The 18,657-nt window shown below is 31.4% G+C and overlaps 3 protein-coding genes across 4 annotated transcripts; 2 read left to right on the top strand and 1 right to left on the bottom strand.

Annotated features, from left to right (window-relative positions):
- The first annotated feature begins 1,811 nt into the window (after nt 1–1,811).
- Nucleotides 1,812–4,577, top strand: LOC121230411 (ACT domain-containing protein ACR10). Of its 2 annotated transcripts, none has more exons than XM_041115112.1 (6): nt 1,812–2,101; nt 2,205–2,438; nt 3,062–3,167; nt 3,375–3,678; nt 3,756–4,040; nt 4,176–4,577. In XM_041115112.1, exons 1-6 carry the CDS (start codon nt 1,948–1,950, stop codon nt 4,317–4,319), a joined length of 1,227 nt encoding a protein of 408 aa, XP_040971046.1. In that variant the 5' UTR covers nt 1,812–1,947; the 3' UTR covers nt 4,320–4,577. The 2 variants fall into 2 exon arrangements, with proteins under 2 accessions (XP_040971046.1, XP_040971049.1); XM_041115115.1 differs by having other exon boundaries at nt 1,834–2,101; nt 2,217–2,438.
- Nucleotides 4,578–5,360: 783 nt separating this feature from the next.
- LOC107886802 (serine/threonine protein phosphatase 2A 57 kDa regulatory subunit B' beta isoform) lies at nt 5,361–9,020 on the top strand. Its single transcript, XM_016810874.2, has 2 exons — nt 5,361–6,842; nt 8,398–9,020. Exons 1-2 carry the CDS (start codon nt 5,676–5,678, stop codon nt 8,719–8,721), a joined length of 1,491 nt encoding a protein of 496 aa, XP_016666363.2. The 5' UTR covers nt 5,361–5,675; the 3' UTR covers nt 8,722–9,020.
- Nucleotides 9,021–12,305: 3,285 nt separating this feature from the next.
- LOC107886801 (probable pectate lyase 12) lies at nt 12,306–17,107 on the bottom strand. The gene is made up of 5 exons (XM_016810873.2): nt 16,658–17,107; nt 16,114–16,574; nt 14,493–14,935; nt 12,966–13,174; nt 12,306–12,599 (listed from the first exon to the last, which is right to left on the bottom strand). Exons 1-5 carry the CDS (start codon nt 16,786–16,788, stop codon nt 12,398–12,400), a joined length of 1,446 nt encoding a protein of 481 aa, XP_016666362.1. The 5' UTR covers nt 16,789–17,107; the 3' UTR covers nt 12,306–12,397.
- Between the last annotated feature and the right edge of the window lie 1,550 nt (nt 17,108–18,657).

Below are 18,657 nucleotides of genomic sequence, written 5' to 3'. Positions count from 1 at the left end.
AAAGTTAAACATTTGATAAATCATAAACCCAATTAAGGGTTCTGGGTTCTTTTTGAATATACTTTTGTATCCAAATAATGTTTAAACACTTGTGAAAGACAACATTGATGAAAAGCATTTGTATCGGTAGAGTTAGGGTACAAGGGATTGAAACTTGAATATGAATGTCTAGCAATTTAGTAATTGTTTTGATTTAATCCTAACCCCTATATTATAGGGACTTTTTAGATACTTTAACCTTAATATATCATAAGTTAAATCTGTATCAATGTAAGTACAAGATTCTTGAGAGAATCTCTATTAAATAAGACTAATCTCGACATTCATGAGTGTCGAAGTTAATGCAAGGTTAATTTAATATGTTCTAAATGATGAGAATCAGATTGCCATATATTTATGAAAGTACTCTAATTTTGATATCTGTGAGTGTTGGGGTCAAGTATGATATACTTTTTCATAAATTTTGAGTATAAATTTTATGAAAAATTAATTTTATGAAGATTTTAACATCTATAAATATCGAGTTTAAAAAATAAATAAATAATGAAAATATATATTTAAAATAAAAAATGTAGTTTTCATTTGTGCTTTGCTGGATTGATCATTAACAAGTGGTGAGATCCTATTGGATGAGAAACTTTGTATTAATTTTAATATTATTATTAGAAAAAAAAACTCGAAACGGTGACGTATAGTTGACAGATGACAAAAGGTAACTTTTCCCAGGAACCTAGGTTTTAAAGCCTTAGAAAGTCACGTGACCAATGGGGACCATCCAGAAAATACGACACGTGATGGCGGTAGCCCGTGTGCAGGTGAGTCACGCTCGGGTAACGTAAATGCTGACCCAATGGAGTGAAAGTAACAGGTAAAATCAAAATATCTTCATTTCCGGTTGATATTAAATTCCATAAAAAACTTGGTATAATTATAGAGGAATCCCCGATAATAAGAGATAAATTGTATTTCATTCATTTTATTAAAAATTATTAAATTAATTTTATATTTTAGATTAAAGAGCAAAATGATCATTTTGTTAAAAATTTTATTTATTTGTTATTAAAAACTAGTCCCTATACATTAGTATGAGATATATGTGGCACGTCACGTATCAATGTCTAATTATTGCGCCAGCCGCGCTAGTTTTTAATAGTATAAATAGATAAAACTTTTAATAGAAATGATCAATTTGCTCTTTAAATTAACTTACAAGGACTAATTTGGATATTTTTTGAGTAGATGGAATAAAATATAATCTTGCTCTTGGTATAAAGGTTTCCGTGATAACTTTACCATAAAAATAATTAAAATATGAAATAAAATAGATATTATTATACAAATATGGCATGAATAAATTTTTGTTTCAAATTTTATCTAATAGAAATAGTAATTTTATTAAAACTTATATACATATAAAAAATTTAGCAAATTATATTTATTTTCAATAATGTTGAAATCGAATTTAGATTGAAAATCGACCAATACATCAATCCGAAACAATAAGAAGAATCGTTCGCGCTCATGATTGAACCTAATTTTATAATTTTTAATTTTTTTAATTTTTTTAATAATTTATTTTCGTCACTAATGCAATATGAACCAAAGTATTCTGGAGATTGCATACCGTCTTTTCTATTTTCTAATAATTAAAAAGTAAATTAATTATTTTATTAAAAATTTCCTCCATTACATTAGCATCAGTATGAGGTGCACAAATGGACGAAAATTAAAAAAAAAAGAAAAGAAAAGAGCGATTTACTCGTAGAAAAATTAATTTACTAATTTTTTTAATTAGGAAGTAAAAATGCAAGTACTTTTACACTTAATATTCTCTGGGACCTTCAAAAACAGCCAAATGAAAGCACTCCCAGCCCCCAAATGAATAAAAATCAAGAATCATTCAATGGTTTTTTTGTTTTTCTGAAAGCTTAGAATAAGAACAAAGCTATGGGTATCCTACACGACGACGTAGTGATCATAAATCAATCAAAGAATGAAGCAGAACCCAGTGTCATCACCATTAACTGCCCTGACAAAACCGGTTTAGGCTGTGATTTATGCCGTATCTTACTCTTTTTTGGTCTCACCATTGTTAGAGGGGGTAAAAAACTAAAAACCCAGTTTTGTATTTCAGTTTTGATTTTGTGAAGATATTGAGAATTTGATATTTTGACTTTTTTATGGTCTTTTTTTTTTTTGTGAAGATGTGTCAACAGATGGGAAATGGTGTTACATAGTGCTTTGGGTGATTCCTAAGCCAATTATAAAATGGGATACTTGTAGATGGGAATTGTTGAAGAACAGATTAATTGGGACTTGCCCTTCTTGTTCTTCAGCTTTTGGTATTTCATATTACAGTTCTGAATTACCGTCTTCAATGGTTACAGATGTGTTTCTTATCAAGCTTTTTTGTTATGATAGAAAAGGCCTTTCACATGGTAAGCTTTTGTTCTTGATTCGGGGTTCTTTCATTATATTGAATTTTAGGATTGCTAAGATCTTTTATTTTTGGTTAAATTCTTTAGTCTTTATACTCTGTGAAATTTGTGGATTTAGTCCCTGTATTTTAGTCTGACTCAAACGCTAGTAGTTAAATTCGTTTGGTTAAAAACAATTACTAGTCTTTTGCTATGCGAACTGTTATAGATTTAGTATATCTTCTCCGATTTGAAATTCCAAGTTCTTTATATCTTCGAATTTTGAAATTTCAATTTTGTTGCAAATGATGGTAGTTAATCTATTAACTAGGTTTTAGTGAGTACTATATGAAAATAACAAGCTAACATGGCATGAGACTTATGATAATATGTTTGTCCCATCAAATTTTGGAAATAACCATAAAATTTTGGAAATAACCAAACTTAATGAATTTAACAATTTATTGTTTGTTGAGGACTGAAATTTTAAAATTTGAGAAGTAAAAAGTACAGGGACTGATATCAGAATTTAACTTTTAACTTTCCTCTTTGTTAGTTTCGTCAATCATAGATGAATTTGTGCATTGAAAATGTGGGTCTAAACTATATTTAGTGAATGAATTATAGGTGCTTTTTCATGGCAGATATCACAACAGTTCTTTGTAATCTCGAACTCAATATAAAGAAAGTGAAGGTATCGACAACTCCGGTCGGGACGGTGATGAACTTGTTCTTTGTCACTGATACAAGGTTTTGTATTACAAGTTCCCTTTGGTTATATACGTATTATGTTCGATTTGCTTTGATCAGTTAGGCTTCTTTTAAGTGACTGCAAATGGATTGGGAATGCATGTATATGCTTGAACTTCGTATTTTGCAGATTCAAATCGGTTTTACGAAGATACTATCTTCGATAAGCTAATGCATCTTGTATATTTTCGATTGTTTTTCTCCTAGGGAACTATTACATACAAAAATGCGGCAGAAGGAGACGTATGAAGCGTTGGTAGATGTTATGCAGGCTGCTATAATTAGCTGCAATATCGAAAAAGTTGGACCCGAAGTTACCGCATGTTCTCAAGCATCTCCATTTCTCTCATCCGCAATAACGAATGATGTTGTATTATGTACTTCTAACAACGTTTCCGTCACAATGGACAACTCGTTCAGTCCGGCTCACACGCTCGTTCAGATCGTTTGTCAAGACCATAAAGGTCTTCTTTATGACATAATGAGAACTCTGAAGGATTACAACATTCAGGTAAAATTCTGAGCCTATGTAAAACCGAAACACAAGTATCGCCATCTTACTGCCCTTGTTTATATGATGTAAACTAGATCTCATATGGACGGTTTTATATAAAACAAGGAAGAAAGTGCGAGATCGACTTGTTTATAACACAAGCCGATGGGAAGAAGATCATTGATCCTAGCATGCAACGTGCATTGTCTTCACGGCTACAGATGGAACTGCTTCGACCACTCCGTGTAGTTGTTGTGAGCCGAGGTCCTGATACAGAGCTTCTAGTGGCAAACCCTGTTGAGTTATCGAGCAAGCGTCGACCGCTCGGTTTTCATGACATTACCCTTGCTTTAAAGATGCTCAACACTTGCATCTTCTTGGTAAGCATATATGCTTCCTGGTTTTCCTCTTTTTTGCTGTTAAAGTGTCGTAGGATATGGTGTACTTGATGGGTATGCCGTGTCCTTGAACATTTATAATATTCAGATTAACGTTTCGCATTCTTTCTTTTCCAGGCGGAGATTGGGAGACACGTGATCGGAGATCAAGAGTGGGAGGTATACCGAGTCCTACTCGATGAAGGAGCTAGCTTATCTACTCCAAGACGAAAAATTGAGGAAGGTGTTTGGAAGCTGTTGATGGGTTGGGAACAAATATGATGACAATATCCGGGTTATATATCATTAAAATTTTGCATCGGGACAAGTCGGTATCGAGGAGTTACATGGCCATGTCTATTAGAAAGTTGTATCATAGAGGTAAATATCATATGCATATCTTGTTACGCAAGTAATCTTCGATGGGTCGGTTCGATTATTATTCGAAAACAAACCGACTAAATGTCTAAATCAATTTTCGTTTCCTTGTACATAAAAATGCAGAAGATGTTGAATGAACATCAGAATCCAATTTCGGCATATTGCCATGTTGCATGTGAAGATTTTCGTTGTCTTTAGAACACAATAAAATTATAAACAATAATTTGACTCTTTTTGAAATGTTGATATTTTTTTTCATTTTTTAAAAGGTTGAGAATAAATTTAACTTAAAAAAAGAATAAAGATTAAATTGATAAAATTATAAACGAGGAAGGTTAAATTTGATATTATTCCAAAATATTTTCATAGTTGAACCAAAATGTTAGTCTTTTCAACGTTCACATGTAGTTTGTCCCTATCCATTCAACATGTTGAACCAAATGTGTTTCATTTAGGACAAGATTTGATCTGTCTATGATCCGGCAACCCATTTTTTATGTTTCGAATTTAATTTTAAATAATAAAAATATTTTAAAAATTAAATTTAATTATAAAAATATATAAAATGTTTTAATAATTTTAACAGTGAAATAATTATTTTGAATTAATCAAACTGAAAATAAGTTTGAATTTAAAATATTTTTGAAATCAAATTATAGCTTGTTTCGATCCATGAATAGATTTAGAAATGTTATGCGGGTAAAAAGCATAATTATATTAATAAATATAATAATAAATGAGATTTTGATTGAGGGATAAATTACGGGAATTTAAAAGAGTAAAAGTTTTTATTTAAATTATAGTAAGTTAGTAAGTGTTTATATTTTTATATAAAAAATATAAAATAACAAAAATATTTTAAAAAATAATATAATTTAATTTGTAAAATAAAAAATCCGTTAATTGCAACCATTTTTTAAGCTTTCCTTCCCTTAATTACCCTCCACTTATCTCACTCACCTTTTTCCCTTTTTTTTTTCTTTTACCACAAATTACTTTGTTGATTAATTGTCGGAAAAACCACCGCCGTTAGATCAACTGACCAACATTCCGGCGAACTCCCTTTTCTGATGACGATCTCCAGTTTCCCGATCAACCAACGGTGACAAAACCGATGAAGTCTCCGTTCTCCTTTCTTTAGATCAATCAACGGTGACCAACATTCCATGCATGCCGATCCATTGAAAGCGCTAAATCACAGCCGTCGAATTCCTAATCCTCATTAGGATTTTGTTAACGTTTATCGTGGGATTCAGTATGTTTAAGAAAATAATTAAAGGAGGGCATAAGAAGCATTCGAAATCAGATTCCATTGATGGATCTTTACACGGGTACGGTTTACCCGGCTCCGGTCATCACGTTTCGGGTACGAATTCCTCTGTAGTCGTCAACTATGCTTCCCGGCCTGGACATAACTCAAAATCCTCAAATCCCTGCCCCCGTACGACACTGCCACCGATGTTCGCCGTTGAACCCTTGCCGTTATTCAAAGACGTAGCCGTTTCCGATAGGCAAAACCTGTTCCTGCGGAAATTGCAGATTTGTTGCTTCCGATTGGATTTCTCTAATACCTTGAAATTGGTCCGTGAGAAAGAAATCAAACGGCAAACGTTGCTTGAACTCGTCGATTTCATTCAAGCCGGGTCGGGTAAAATCACGGAGCGGTGTCAGGAAGAGATGATTAAAATGGTTGTAGTCAACATTTTCCGATGTCTCCCACCGGCGTCTCACGAAAACACGGGGCAAGAAGCCAAGGATCCTGAAGACGAGGAACCTTATTTGGAACCCTCGTGGCCGCATTTACAGCTTGTTTACGAGCTTCTTTTGAGATACATTGTTTCTTCAGATACAGACACCAAAGTTGCCAAAAAATACATTGATCATACCTTTGTTTCCAAGTTAATTGATTTGTTTGGTTCAGAGGATCCCAGGGAAAGAGAGTATTTAAGAATGATTCTTCATAGGATTTACGGTAAATTCATGGTGCATAGACCCTTAATTAGGAAAGCCATAAATAACATTTTCTATAGGTTTATATATGAAACCCAGAGACATAGTGGTATTGGTGAGCTTTTGGAGATTTTAGGAAGTATTATTCATGGTTTCACTTTGCCCATGAAAGAAGAACATAAGTTGTTCCTTGTTAGAGTATTGATTCCTTTGCATAAGCCAAAAGCTGTTTCGACATATCACCAGCAATTGTCTTATTGTGTAGTACAGTTTGTTGAGAAAGATTATAAGCTTGCTGATAAAGTTATTAGAGGGTTATTGAAGTATTGGCCAATGATTAATTGTCAAAAGGAAGTTCTTTTCCTTGGAGAACTTGAGGAAGTACTCGAAGCAACGCAGACTGCCGAGTTCCAACGATGTATTGTTCCACTTTTCAGACAGATTGCACGATGCCTCAATAGTGCTCATTTTCAGGTAACTTTAAGGGCCTTTTTGTATCTTGAGTTCGACATTATGTATCTACTAATTACCAATAGTTTAAGTAGTCAATCACCTTAGAAACCATTGTGATAGTAATTGATTTTGATGCTAACTGTGTTAGAATGTTGCCTAGTTTTGAACATTATACTTGCACTCGTTGAGGACTATAGAATAGCTCAGTGTCCAAGTTGTAAGTTACTAGTTTCTATTTTCTCCCATGGTGTAGTTTATTTATGTTTTTTTGATAGGGCTCTTCTATCATGGTTTTGTGTTGGCTGAGATTCTGTCAGAAAGAAAACAAGTGGTAAAACTACCATGGAGGCCCCTATACTAGGAGTCAGATTGCATTTTGCTCCCTCTACTCAAAACATGGGTTAATTAGTCCCTGTACCTTAGATTAATGAGCAAATTGGTCACTTCTGTTGCAAATTTCATCCATTTGTATAGTTAAAAACTGGCGTGTACGATGGAATAACCTGATAGAGACGTGGTGTAACACATGTACCTCATGTTAATGTATAGGGACCAATTTTTAACAGGAGAAATGGATGAAATTTTTAATAGAGCGATCGATTTGCTCTTTGATCTAACATATAGGAACTAATTTGACCAATTTTTTAGTTGGGGGGGACAAAATGCAATCTGACTCCTAGTATAGGGGCTTCCATGGTACTTTATCAAACAAAATTCAATTTCTTTTGCTTTATAGAATGTCTTACATCATTGATTTTTCCTGTCTTCCTCTTTATCCATAGTTAATATCTTATTGCCAACCAATCACTTATTTTAGAGCTTACGAACCGATATATGATGATCCAAACATCTACTTGTGGTTGCTTAGGAAGTTTTCTGTTGTTTCCTCTTACATGTGTTGATCTTGCATGGCTGCTTGAATCACGAATTCATGACATAATTTCACCAAGATTGGAATATAATTTCTTCTACATTTACTGGTTTCTAGATATCACACTACTTATTGATTGGCTCAATAAACCTTCTCGGCTGTATATTCTCTAGACCTTGTGGCATCATCATGACTCCCTTAACTATAACTATTCTATCTGATGACTATACCTTAATTGATCGACTCTCCTTCAGTCTTTGTACTTCTTTTCCTTTTTCATTTGGTTTTTTAGATGACTTTTTTGCCTTAAATACCATATAATCAGGACACTGCTTAACCATTTTTTTATGAGCTAAGTTTCATACATGATAGCTTACCTTTTGTCAATAAGGATACAAAGGAGTTTTGAGTTGTTTTGGAATTTATGTTTACGAGTTAGCATCTTACTGTGCCGATCAAAATTTAGAATTGAGGGAGGGAGCAGGTTCAAAGGCAGAGTAGGGGTGGGGGAGGTAGAGGCCTTATTGCTCAAAACGGTAAAATTGCAACTTAATCCGTTTAGAATTTATGAAATTACAAGTTAATACAATGATGGAATCGCAGGTTAATCTGAAGTTATTGGCTTCTTTAAGACTTGCTTTTGGTCTTAGTTATAACATAAGAACTTTTCTTCAGGACTCTTCCTAAAACCCTTTTATATTGCAGGTTTCAGAAAGAGCTCTCTTCTTGTGGAATAATGAGCACATTGTGGGCTTAATTGCCCATAATCGGCGGGTGATATTACCGATAATCTTTGAGGCATTGGAACGGAATATCCAACATCATTGGAATGAGGACATTCATGGGTTAACAGCAAATGTGTTGAAGATGTTCTTGGAAATGGATGCCGAGTTGTTCGATGAGTGCGAGGCACGGTTTGCAGAGAAAAAAGCCAAAGCCAGAGATTTGGAAGAGCAACGAGAAATGATATGGAAAAAACTAGCGGATGCAGCAGCGGAAAGAGGTGGAGACCTTATGGTTACAGTCTAACCGATTAGTCGGAGTTAGATTCAAGCAGACTCCTCCATTTTAATGGTATTCTTTCTCTCAACCCTCTCTAATAATTATTCTTTTCTTCTCCCCAAATTTGTATTCAATTTGATCATTGAAAAATACCCGGATTAAGGTGGCATTCGAGGCCTTACCATGTCCTAGTTTCATTGGAATCTGATTACCGGGAATCTGATTGCTGTATATTAAAATGTTAGAATCATTAACTTTACAGCAACTAAAGTAGGCATTTGGTACCTTATAATTTCCTCATTTTAATGGAATGTGATTACTGATAAGTAGATTGCTGGATATTAAAAATGTTAGAAGCATAACATTTAGGTTGTTTGATAGTTTTATTTTCGCATGAAGTCAAGGGTTCGATTATGGTTTGTATTTCACTTCCTCTTCCCTGTTAATGCCAATAATTTCTGTAAAACGCATTTAAGCATGTGTAAACTCACATTCTACTAATTATTGCAACAACAATGGTGTCAATCGAGTAAAGGCTCAATTTGAGAATTTTATAGTAGATGTTAAATTTTGCTTTTATGTATAGAAATAAATTGGCATACTTGTCTTCTTTTTTTTTTATGTATGTTGTCTTTATAATTAGAATATTGGTTTATTAATTAAAATTGGACCAACATCAATGACTAATATATTACAAAATCATCAATTTACAAAAATGTAAGGTCTAATGTAATAAATTAGTACTATTGCACATTATTTATCAAAATTAAAATATTATAAAATCATTAATTTATATATGTATTTGTACTAATTACAATATGAGGAGGGGGATTCCTTTGGGTAAGAGGTGCTGGTAATGGTTTTAATTTTTAAATGTAATTTAATAAATAATTAGATTATGTAAAGTATGTATAATTTAAATGAATGATACATTTTTAAAAAAGAATAGTAATTTAAAAATTATGTAAAAATATCTATAATTTAATTAAAATTATGGGTTTTTTTTAAGAAAGAAGGGCAGTTCTTTCAATTAGGTTCTTTAAGTAAAATATTTACAAAGAGCTCAAATTTATGAGGATTTGATTTAAATTACAATATCTGATTCCTTTTTGAAATTAAAAAAATAATTATAATTAAATAGAAAAACATGAAGCACTATAAAAATAACAAACATGTTGAAATGAAGAATGGCCTTTTTGAGTTTTAAATTTAACCAAAAAAAAATCAATATTTTTTTGTTTGTATTAGAATATATGTTAAAATATATCATAAATCTCTGTATTTTAAAAAAAAAATTTAATCATTATATTTTTATTTTAAAATTCAAAATTCACCTTTAATTGTTAATATTATTGAATTTTTTGTTAAATTAGTCGGTGTAATATTATGAAATTAAAAAATATATATATACTTGATAGTCATATAATTAAAAAATGACGAAATAAATAATTGAATTTAAATTTTGAAATTTTAAAAATTATAAAATAAAAAAATTAAAATATAAAATTAAATTTCAAAAATTACATGAACTTCTTGAAATTTTCATTTTTTCTAAGTTTTCTTTTTAAAAGGAGAAAAAAGGTAAATTATTCAAATTGAAGTAACTGGAGATAATTAAAAAAAAAACCTGACAAGACAGCCATTTTTGCAAGAACTTATACCTGTTAGAAATGTTTTGTATGACAGTGCCATGTCAAGTTTTGGGAAACAGATTGGACACAAAGACAATTCAATATAAATGCCAATAACGGACATGTTCTTTGAATTTGTCAATAAGAAAAAAAATAGAGATTTTTCCGGGATTAAATTTGAAATTAATGATTAATTGAATCCGTGATTGAATAGAAATACTTTGAACTAGTTTGTTAGGTTGGGTTTAATAAAAATAATAGTTTATAATCTCTGTGAATTTTAAAAGTGAGTAATTAAAGATAATTAATTATGATGATAGTATTTTTTGTCAATTATACATAATTTTAATTGATATAATAATAAATTAAGCTCTCAATGTTTATACATTTTATCAATTTGATCTTGATTCTGAAAAAATTATCAAAAAATGTATAACATTTAAAAAAAATTAAAAGATTCAAAAAAAATATATAAAAATGTATAACATTTAAAAAAAATTAAAAGATTCAAAAAATATATGTATAACATTAATGTGTAAATTTTGAAAGCTAAATTTGTTATTATACCAATAGGTTTATGTAAATTTGATGAAAAATATTAATGTTGTTATTATGCAAATTGGTCCCTTTCAAAAAATTGGAGCAATTTAATCCTTGTCAATTTCAAAAGTGAGTAACTAGAGACAATTAATCATGACATTAATTTTTTTTGTCACTTGTATATAATTTTAAGGGTAAATTTTGTTTGCCTCATGTTACATTTTAGTCACTTATGTTTAAAATGTTACGTTTTAGTCACTTACGTTACTGTATTGTAACATTTCAATCATTGAGCCGTTAATTATCATTAACGATGTAATGATGAGCTGACGTGGCACGTTATATCATCATTTTAAATGAAAATTTTAGGTTAAATTCTACAATTGGTTCATATATTTTTTTCATTTTGAGCAATTTAATTTTTTTCTTTATTTTTTCATTCTCTTCTGCTTCTCCTTCTATTTTTTTCTCCCTTCTTCATTTCTTTTAACGTTGTTTTTCTATATTTTCCATTTGTTAAAACTAGTTCACAAGCTTACCTCACTCAAAAAAATTTAAATTGTTCAAAAAAAAAGTATAGGGACTAGTTTTAACAAATGGAAAACATAGAAAAAATACGTTAAAAGAAATGATGAAGGGAGAAAAACAGAGGGGGAAACAAAATATAATGGAAAAAGAAAAGAAAAGTTAAAAGAACATAAAAGAAAAAAATTAAATTGCTCAAAATAAAAAAATATTACGCCAGCTTACCGTTACACCGTTAACGACTCAATGACTAAAATGTTACAACGCAATAATGCAAGTGGCTAAAAAGCACATTTCAACATAAGTGACTAAAATGTAACATGAGATAAATAAAAGTGACTATATTGGTAGTTTACGCTAATTTTAATTAGTATAATAACAAACTTAGCCCTCGATGTTTATATATTCCGTGTAAATGTTCGAGATAAATTTGTACAATCAAGACTAAATTGACAAAATATATGAATATTACGGGCTAAATTTATTAAATTAGGACCAAACTGACAAAATGTATAAATTTTGAAGGCTAAATTTATTATTATACCAAAAAAAATGTACAATCGACAGAAAAAATATTAATGTTATGATTATTTATCCTTAGTTTCTCACTTTTTAAAATTGATATAGTCTAAATTACTCAATTTTTTTAAAAGAAACCAAATTGCTTAACATCAAAATTGAGAGAAACAAAAAATAGTCTTTTTACCGGTTTTTTTTGGGTAACAAATTAAAAAGAAATATCAATTACGAGCAACAATAGGATTGGACAACAGAAAACATATATCTAATCGTATCTGGTCAGCAACCATTGAAGGAATTTCATGAAAGACTCGGGTACTATCTAATCTTTTTAATAGAAGAGAGAGAGGGGGAGAAAGGGAGCATTAATGGAGGAAGTTAATTGGTGAATTCAGATAAATGAAAAGGCCAGCCATTTTCTTCTTCTTTGAAAGCTGGTACAACAATTTAGAAGTGAAACCAAGTGATTTTAAACTTGGTCCTCTTTGTCACAACATGGGTGATGTAATAGGTTCAAAACACAACAACAAAAAGCTTGACATTGCAATGAAAAGAGGTAAAAATGGAGTTGATAACAATATGTCGCTTCCCGACATGTCATCAGAATAGTCGTCGTCTTCGTCATCACCCAAGTCAAAACCGCTTCCACCGCCGTTGGCTCCGCTGCTCCACTTCCCCAAATTGTTGTCCCTGTTTTCATCATTTCATTTCAAAATTTTAGATTTTCATCTACTTATTATTGTTGAAACATGTATATTGTTCTTTTTATTGCTAAGGCGCCTGAGCTCAAATCATTTCCCACCAACCTTGTTGAGAGTTGGGACCCAAAGATGGTTGATGGGGATGGCCAAGGGACTAGAAAGATAATAAATTATTATGTCTAAAAGGATATAGGGTTTTGAGAAAAAAGCCGTAACCCCCAACAAAATGTTATATGAGCTAACCCCTCTTGAACCCAAATGCTCAAAATTCAAACAGTCCAGATATCAAATTCAAAAAATTTAAAAAGTGAGTTGAAATTTTTGAACTTGAAATAATTCGAACTCAAAAACATACCTGCCACCAACTCCAAGAACACCGGAGTGCATGGTGAGTTGGTCAATGAGGACAGCTGATTTAGGCTCAACACTATAAGCTTTTTCATACTTAAACTCAACACCTTCACCGGAGGCAACAAAGTAAGCTCCATTCACCATTACATCACCTTCTGATCTCCAATTCCACCCTTTCCAATCTCCTTCATCTGTATCCACTCTCTTTGTCACCTACACCACCGTCATTACCACTTTAAAAATCTTAATAATGCTAAATTGCTCATAATGTACAAGGAGAATAATGTTTAAGGTGAGATCTTAATAGAGTAAGACCCCAAAGGATCTTTTCTAAATCAACGACTATGGTTAAAAGGCAAAAATGAAGAGACTATAGTCGTTTGATTGAAACATGTCAAAAATTAAAAAATTATGCTGGTGACTTAGAACTTGTTAAATTAATTATTGAGTACGTTAATTTTTCTTGGAAATCAAATTCTCTCCTTTTTTAGTGTAGAAACCAGTTGAATTGGTTAAAAGATAAACTCCGACCTGATTGAAGTTTGATTTAAAATAATCCTATGGGATCTCACTGTAATGAAATCTTTAAATAGATAACACTGTCAAGGACCCATCAAATAATTTAACCAAAGGTTTAAGAAAAAAGAAAAGCAAGATATAGCTACATGGAACCCTTTTGTTTTAATGAACCAAGAAGGATGCTAGTAACTGTTTCATGAAAGACCTTATCTCTCATTGAAAAGTGTAAAAAAGATTCCAAACTATGTCCAAAGTTGCAGCCATGGTTTCCAGCTTTAAATAAATAAAAAAAACAGACCCTTCAAAACCTTCTCAAGTGCTTTCACTTTCAAAAGACCCCACCTTGAAAAACCAACCAAACATAATTTCCCGTAATTACAGGCTTATTTTCAAACATTCCAAACAAGCAATTAGTGTAAGGGGTTTTTCGGGTTAATATAAGTTTTAGTCCCTGAATTTGGCTATTAGGTCCACTTTGATACTTCTTTTTTTTTTGCCTACTTTGTTACTTAAACTTGACAACTAAGTTCATTTTCGTCTTTGAATTTGAATTCCAATGACGTGTACCTCTACTAAGTTCAAGAACCAAAATGAACCTAATTGTCAAAGTTTAGATAAAAATATATATAAGTACCAAAGTGAACTTAATTTTCTATTATTACAGGTATATTTTCAAACATAATAAAAAGCAAAAAGTGTAAGGGTTTTTTTGGGGTTAATATAAGTTTTAGTCCCTAAATTTGACAATTAAGGTAACTTTGGTACTTTTTTTTTTAAATCTATTTTTGTATTTGAACTTAGCAACTAGGTCTAGTTTGATCTTTGAACTTGGATTTGATCAAAATTTGATGACATAACACTCAAATTATCGAACTTTACTTTTGCTAAGTTCAAGGACCAAAACAGATCCAGTTGTTAAGTTCAGGTACTAAAGTGGACAAAAAAAATAGATACCAAAGTGAACTTATTGCCAAATTCAGGGACTAAAACTTATATTAACCCATTTTTTTACCTGTTTGGCATTGGGATTACTAGGGGCAGTATAACGGTTCCCTTGGCTATTAATGGTGGGGTTTCCACTACCACCAATAGCATACATCTCCCATTGAGTGAAATCATTATTAACCACATGAATGTACCCTCGTCGGCACCTAGGCATCCTTTGAACCAGCTTTTCACCGAAATGGTTAAAGGCAATGGTGACTTGCATCCCTGAATCAGGCTCATAGTCATCACTATGACCCAACAACATCACTTCATTGTGATGAGAGAAGAAATTGTTGGATATGGTGATCCCTGTTGATCCCATCACTGCATCAATCAACCCATCTTTGCAATGTGATAAGGAGCAATGATCTATCCATATGTCTTTTGCTCCAAAGATGGAGATCCCATCACCATCAGATTCTGTTCTCCACCCGAAATGTGTTGGACTTGATCTTACATTTGCCTCACCTGTAATCCAACATTTTCATTACTCCAACATCAAAGATATTAAAAAAAAAAAAAATCAATAATCACTTAACTATTTAATTTTGTCTTATTTGGTCATCCACCTATCTTAAAATTTTAGGTATTTTTTTTTATTTTTATATTAGCCAGCTAGTGATAAAAAAGACAAATTGAATAATTGATGGACGACCCAAAAAAAAAACTCTTAGTTAAGTGACTTTCACAGTAATTTACCCTAATTTTTTGTTTTTGATCTGGGACCCCTACTTTCAGAAAAGAAAAGGAAAAGATCCCTACAACTTTAGTATAGGATATTTTGGTTCAAAAAAGTGAAGGGAAATCAATCATATAATCTGCATTAGCAAGTTATTCCATATCCATAAAATTTGTATTAATATTTTATTTTTGAAATTAAAATATTACTCTTAACAATATGATGTCTAAAATTTGAACCCGAATCCTCTTTTAAAGATGTAACGTGCTTTACTATAGATATATTTTAATCCAGTTGTATTAGAAAATCTACATTATCAATGACACATTGTATTTTAAAAAAAATAATAGATTCAAATATTAAAAAAAACATTAATATAAAAAATAGTCACAAACCTTAAACATAAACAGTATTCCTTAAAATTTTGTATTCCTTCACTACCACTGGACTGTTATATTCATGAAGACAACAGTGAATAAAGCTAAAATATTTATTTAAGTATTTAAAGTTTGTCACTTTGTTTGGAGATGTTTTTATATTTTTTATTTTATAGCTTTTAAACTTTATTTGTTACTTAAGAAACTATTAATTTTAACCTATATTCAAATAAGTCCCTAACTTTTAATTTATATCTACATAAAATTTTTAATCTATATTTAAAGTATTGATTAAGTTAGTATCACCCCACAATCAAATTCCAATTTAGCTGAAAAATTACAAAAAAAAAGCAAAGCAAAGCTCGAGAGTTATCTTACTCGGACTCAGGTGAAAGTATCAGATGTGGGTATCTTTAACTTTTTTTAATTTGAAAATTTTCATGTATTTAAAGAGTTTTCAGAAGAAAATGTCGAGCATGATTATAAAAAACACAAATATTTCCGATAATCAATTTCTACAACCAACGTTACCAGTGAAATTATTTCATATCAGAAAATTTAATGCAAAAAAAAAAAAACACTTTCCATACCTGATTGATAACAATGGTGGATGTGTACATTGTGGATAATGACATTGCTGATATATTGCACAGTAATACACCCACCGCCGGTAATATGCACATTAGCCCCACGTCCATCCAATGTCTTATAGCTATTAAATATAAGTTCTTGTTTGAGCTTAATGTGCATATTACTAGGGAACACAATCCACAATGGCTCTTCTTGTATCACTGCATACCTAAGTGTTCCTGGCCTTGGTGTCACGGCATCGTCATCGGACGAATCCGTCACGATGTAATACTCACCACCTTTGCCTCCCTTAGCGTATTGACCGAAACCGATGGCACAATCGGCTAACCGTTGTCGATTGTTAGGCCAATCAGGGTCACATTTCCAACAATCATCAATGGGGTTACCTGTTAAACAACTGGATATATCTTTTTGGGTTGTTTGTAAGGTTTCCCTTCTTGAAATCGAAGCATTTACTCTCCTACAACATGTGAAAAAAAAAACGAAACTATTGTGATGAACATTGATATGTCTTTACACATACATATATGTATATATACATACCTTTGAACTTCTTGAGCAACTTCGTTGGGATTGGGATGTGGGATAGGAACGGTGAGGTTGAATGTGGATATAGTGAAGGGAAAAAATGAGGAGAGGAGGAAGAACAAGACAATGCAGCTGATGGACAACATTGTTTGGTTATTACAACACTAGTGTGTGTTTGGGGGTTTTAGGGTTTGTTTTAGTAACAGTGTGGTTCATATGCACTTTGCTTTATAATCATTGTAATAATGGACTTTTTGGGGTTTCATTGAGACTAAAAGGGGGAGGGAAGGGAGAGAAATAAGGCTTACTTCACTCGAGGAAAATGGTGTTGTAGCAAAAAAGCTTTATTGATAATGGTGGGTGATGGAGGGAGTTTTTTTTTTAGTCATTTTATTGGAGTGTATAGTTGGTTTAAAGTAGAGTGGGTAATAAGTGAAATGGAGAAGCCGTTTATGAGCAGGGAACAGGGAGCAGATCTTTAGAGATATTGTTTTAAAGTCAAGCTTCTTGCATACTAGCATGAATATTCCTCTATCCATTTCCCATTTCCCACTTCCCAAACTTGTTTTTCCTTGTTTCATGCCACGTCTGGTTGTATGGTTGAACTAGTCGAATTATTGATTCTTGGTCTAACTCGTTTAGAAAAAATAAATTATTAATTTTTTTTAAAATACTATAAAAAATATAAAAAAATTAAATAACTATTTAGGACTTAAACTTAGTAATTTTTTTCACATTGGAACCTGAATTTTTTTTTATCTAAGTTAGATCTTGAACTTGACAATTGTTCTCACATTATGCCTAAAAAAAGTTCAAGCTCCAGTGTAGGAACAATTGCCAAGTTTAAAGCCTAATTTGAATAAAAGAAAAAGTTCAGGCCCAATGTAGGAAAAGTTACCAAGTTATAAAAACCATTCAACTAAATTTTTTTGTCTCACTTTAGATAGATACCCGAATCGGTCCGGTTCGCTTCAGACAACATTGGTTTCATGTCTAATGCTTCCAAAATTGTTCAATATTGCCCCAACTTCTTTTTGAGCAATACCAAAAACTATTCAAAGGCCCTCCTCAACCCATAAATAGGAGGATAATGCGCTTCAACGCACTCAAACTTATGTCCCCCTGCATTGGCAACAATGTCCATACCGGTTGAGTTAAGACTTAATCGGTTATATTCTTCCAACTTTGAAAACTTAGTCTTTGTGTTCTTAATTTCAAGATAATGTTGTTTAACATATTCATACAACGACCAAGTGAAATGGGTTATTCTGGCTTCCTTGAATTCTATGAATATTATCAATTAATCCTTTCTTTCCTATCCGATAGCGTTGAGACAAGATTATTTCTGAGCTCAAAGTTGTTTCAGATGTTGTAGAGTATGAAGTGTGGAACAATACTTGAAGGACAGCTAACAATCTACCATAGTATAAACTTCCATCTGACATGTGCAACATTGACATTCACATAATGCATGTGTTAGAATTTTCGAAATTGCCTCATTTAAGATTAGGACACATGAATTCTTCAAATTTCGGCATTTTATTTATTAGGATGAAGTTTCCTTCAAAAGAGACCGTTCTCTTAACAATAAAGTACTACAACACATTAAACAAGAGTCGAGAGTAGTTAAATAGTTAGGTTAAATATAAAAACTATGCATGAACTTTAATCCGATATGTAATATTATACATGAACGTTGATTTTTTATGATTTTATACATAAAATTTTGATTTGATTCAATTTTTACAAATCATTAACAATAATATCGAACTAACACCATTTACATTGATATATTGCATCATCAAACAATTATATTAATCCAATATAAAAATAAATGCATGTATTAATTTCTTTGAGTATGTACAATTGAATAAAATCAAATTTTTATGTATACATATGAACTATAATTCAAGTTCCATATATATAATTGTACCAAATTAAAATTCGTATATCAAATTATACATTAGACAAAAAATTATGTATAAATTTAATATTTATCTCTAAATAGTTTGAAA

The sequence above is a fragment of the Gossypium hirsutum genome, chromosome A01, assembly GCF_007990345.1.
Source record: "Gossypium hirsutum isolate 1008001.06 chromosome A01, Gossypium_hirsutum_v2.1, whole genome shotgun sequence".
Lineage (NCBI taxonomy): Eukaryota > Viridiplantae > Streptophyta > Magnoliopsida > Malvales > Malvaceae > Gossypium > Gossypium hirsutum.
This window is presented reverse-complemented; position numbering and strand designations above follow the sequence as displayed.

Bases quoted from the DNA above. Each gene is read 5' to 3' on its own strand.
- LOC121230411 (XM_041115112.1), top strand. From the start codon at position 1,948: ATGGGTATCCTACACGACGACGTAGTGATCATAAATCAATCAAAGAAT. The intron at 3,168-3,374 runs GTTTTGTATTAC...TTTTTCTCCTAG, and splicing joins TTCTTTGTCACTGATACAAG to GGAACTATTACATACAAAAA. The intron at 4,041-4,175 runs GTAAGCATATAT...TTTCTTTTCCAG, and splicing joins TCAACACTTGCATCTTCTTG to GCGGAGATTGGGAGACACGT.
- LOC107886802 (XM_016810874.2), top strand. From the start codon at position 5,676: ATGTTTAAGAAAATAATTAAAGGAGGGCATAAGAAGCATTCGAAATCA. The intron at 6,843-8,397 runs GTAACTTTAAGG...TTTATATTGCAG, and splicing joins TCAATAGTGCTCATTTTCAG to GTTTCAGAAAGAGCTCTCTT.
- LOC107886801 (XM_016810873.2), bottom strand. From the start codon at position 16,788: ATGTTGTCCATCAGCTGCATTGTCTTGTTCTTCCTCCTCTCCTCATTT. The intron at 16,575-16,657 runs GTATGTATATAT...CACATGTTGTAG, and splicing joins GTTGCTCAAGAAGTTCAAAG to GAGAGTAAATGCTTCGATTT. The intron at 13,175-14,492 runs GTAAAAAAATGG...ACGGTGGTGTAG, and splicing joins GTAATCCCAATGCCAAACAG to GTGACAAAGAGAGTGGATAC.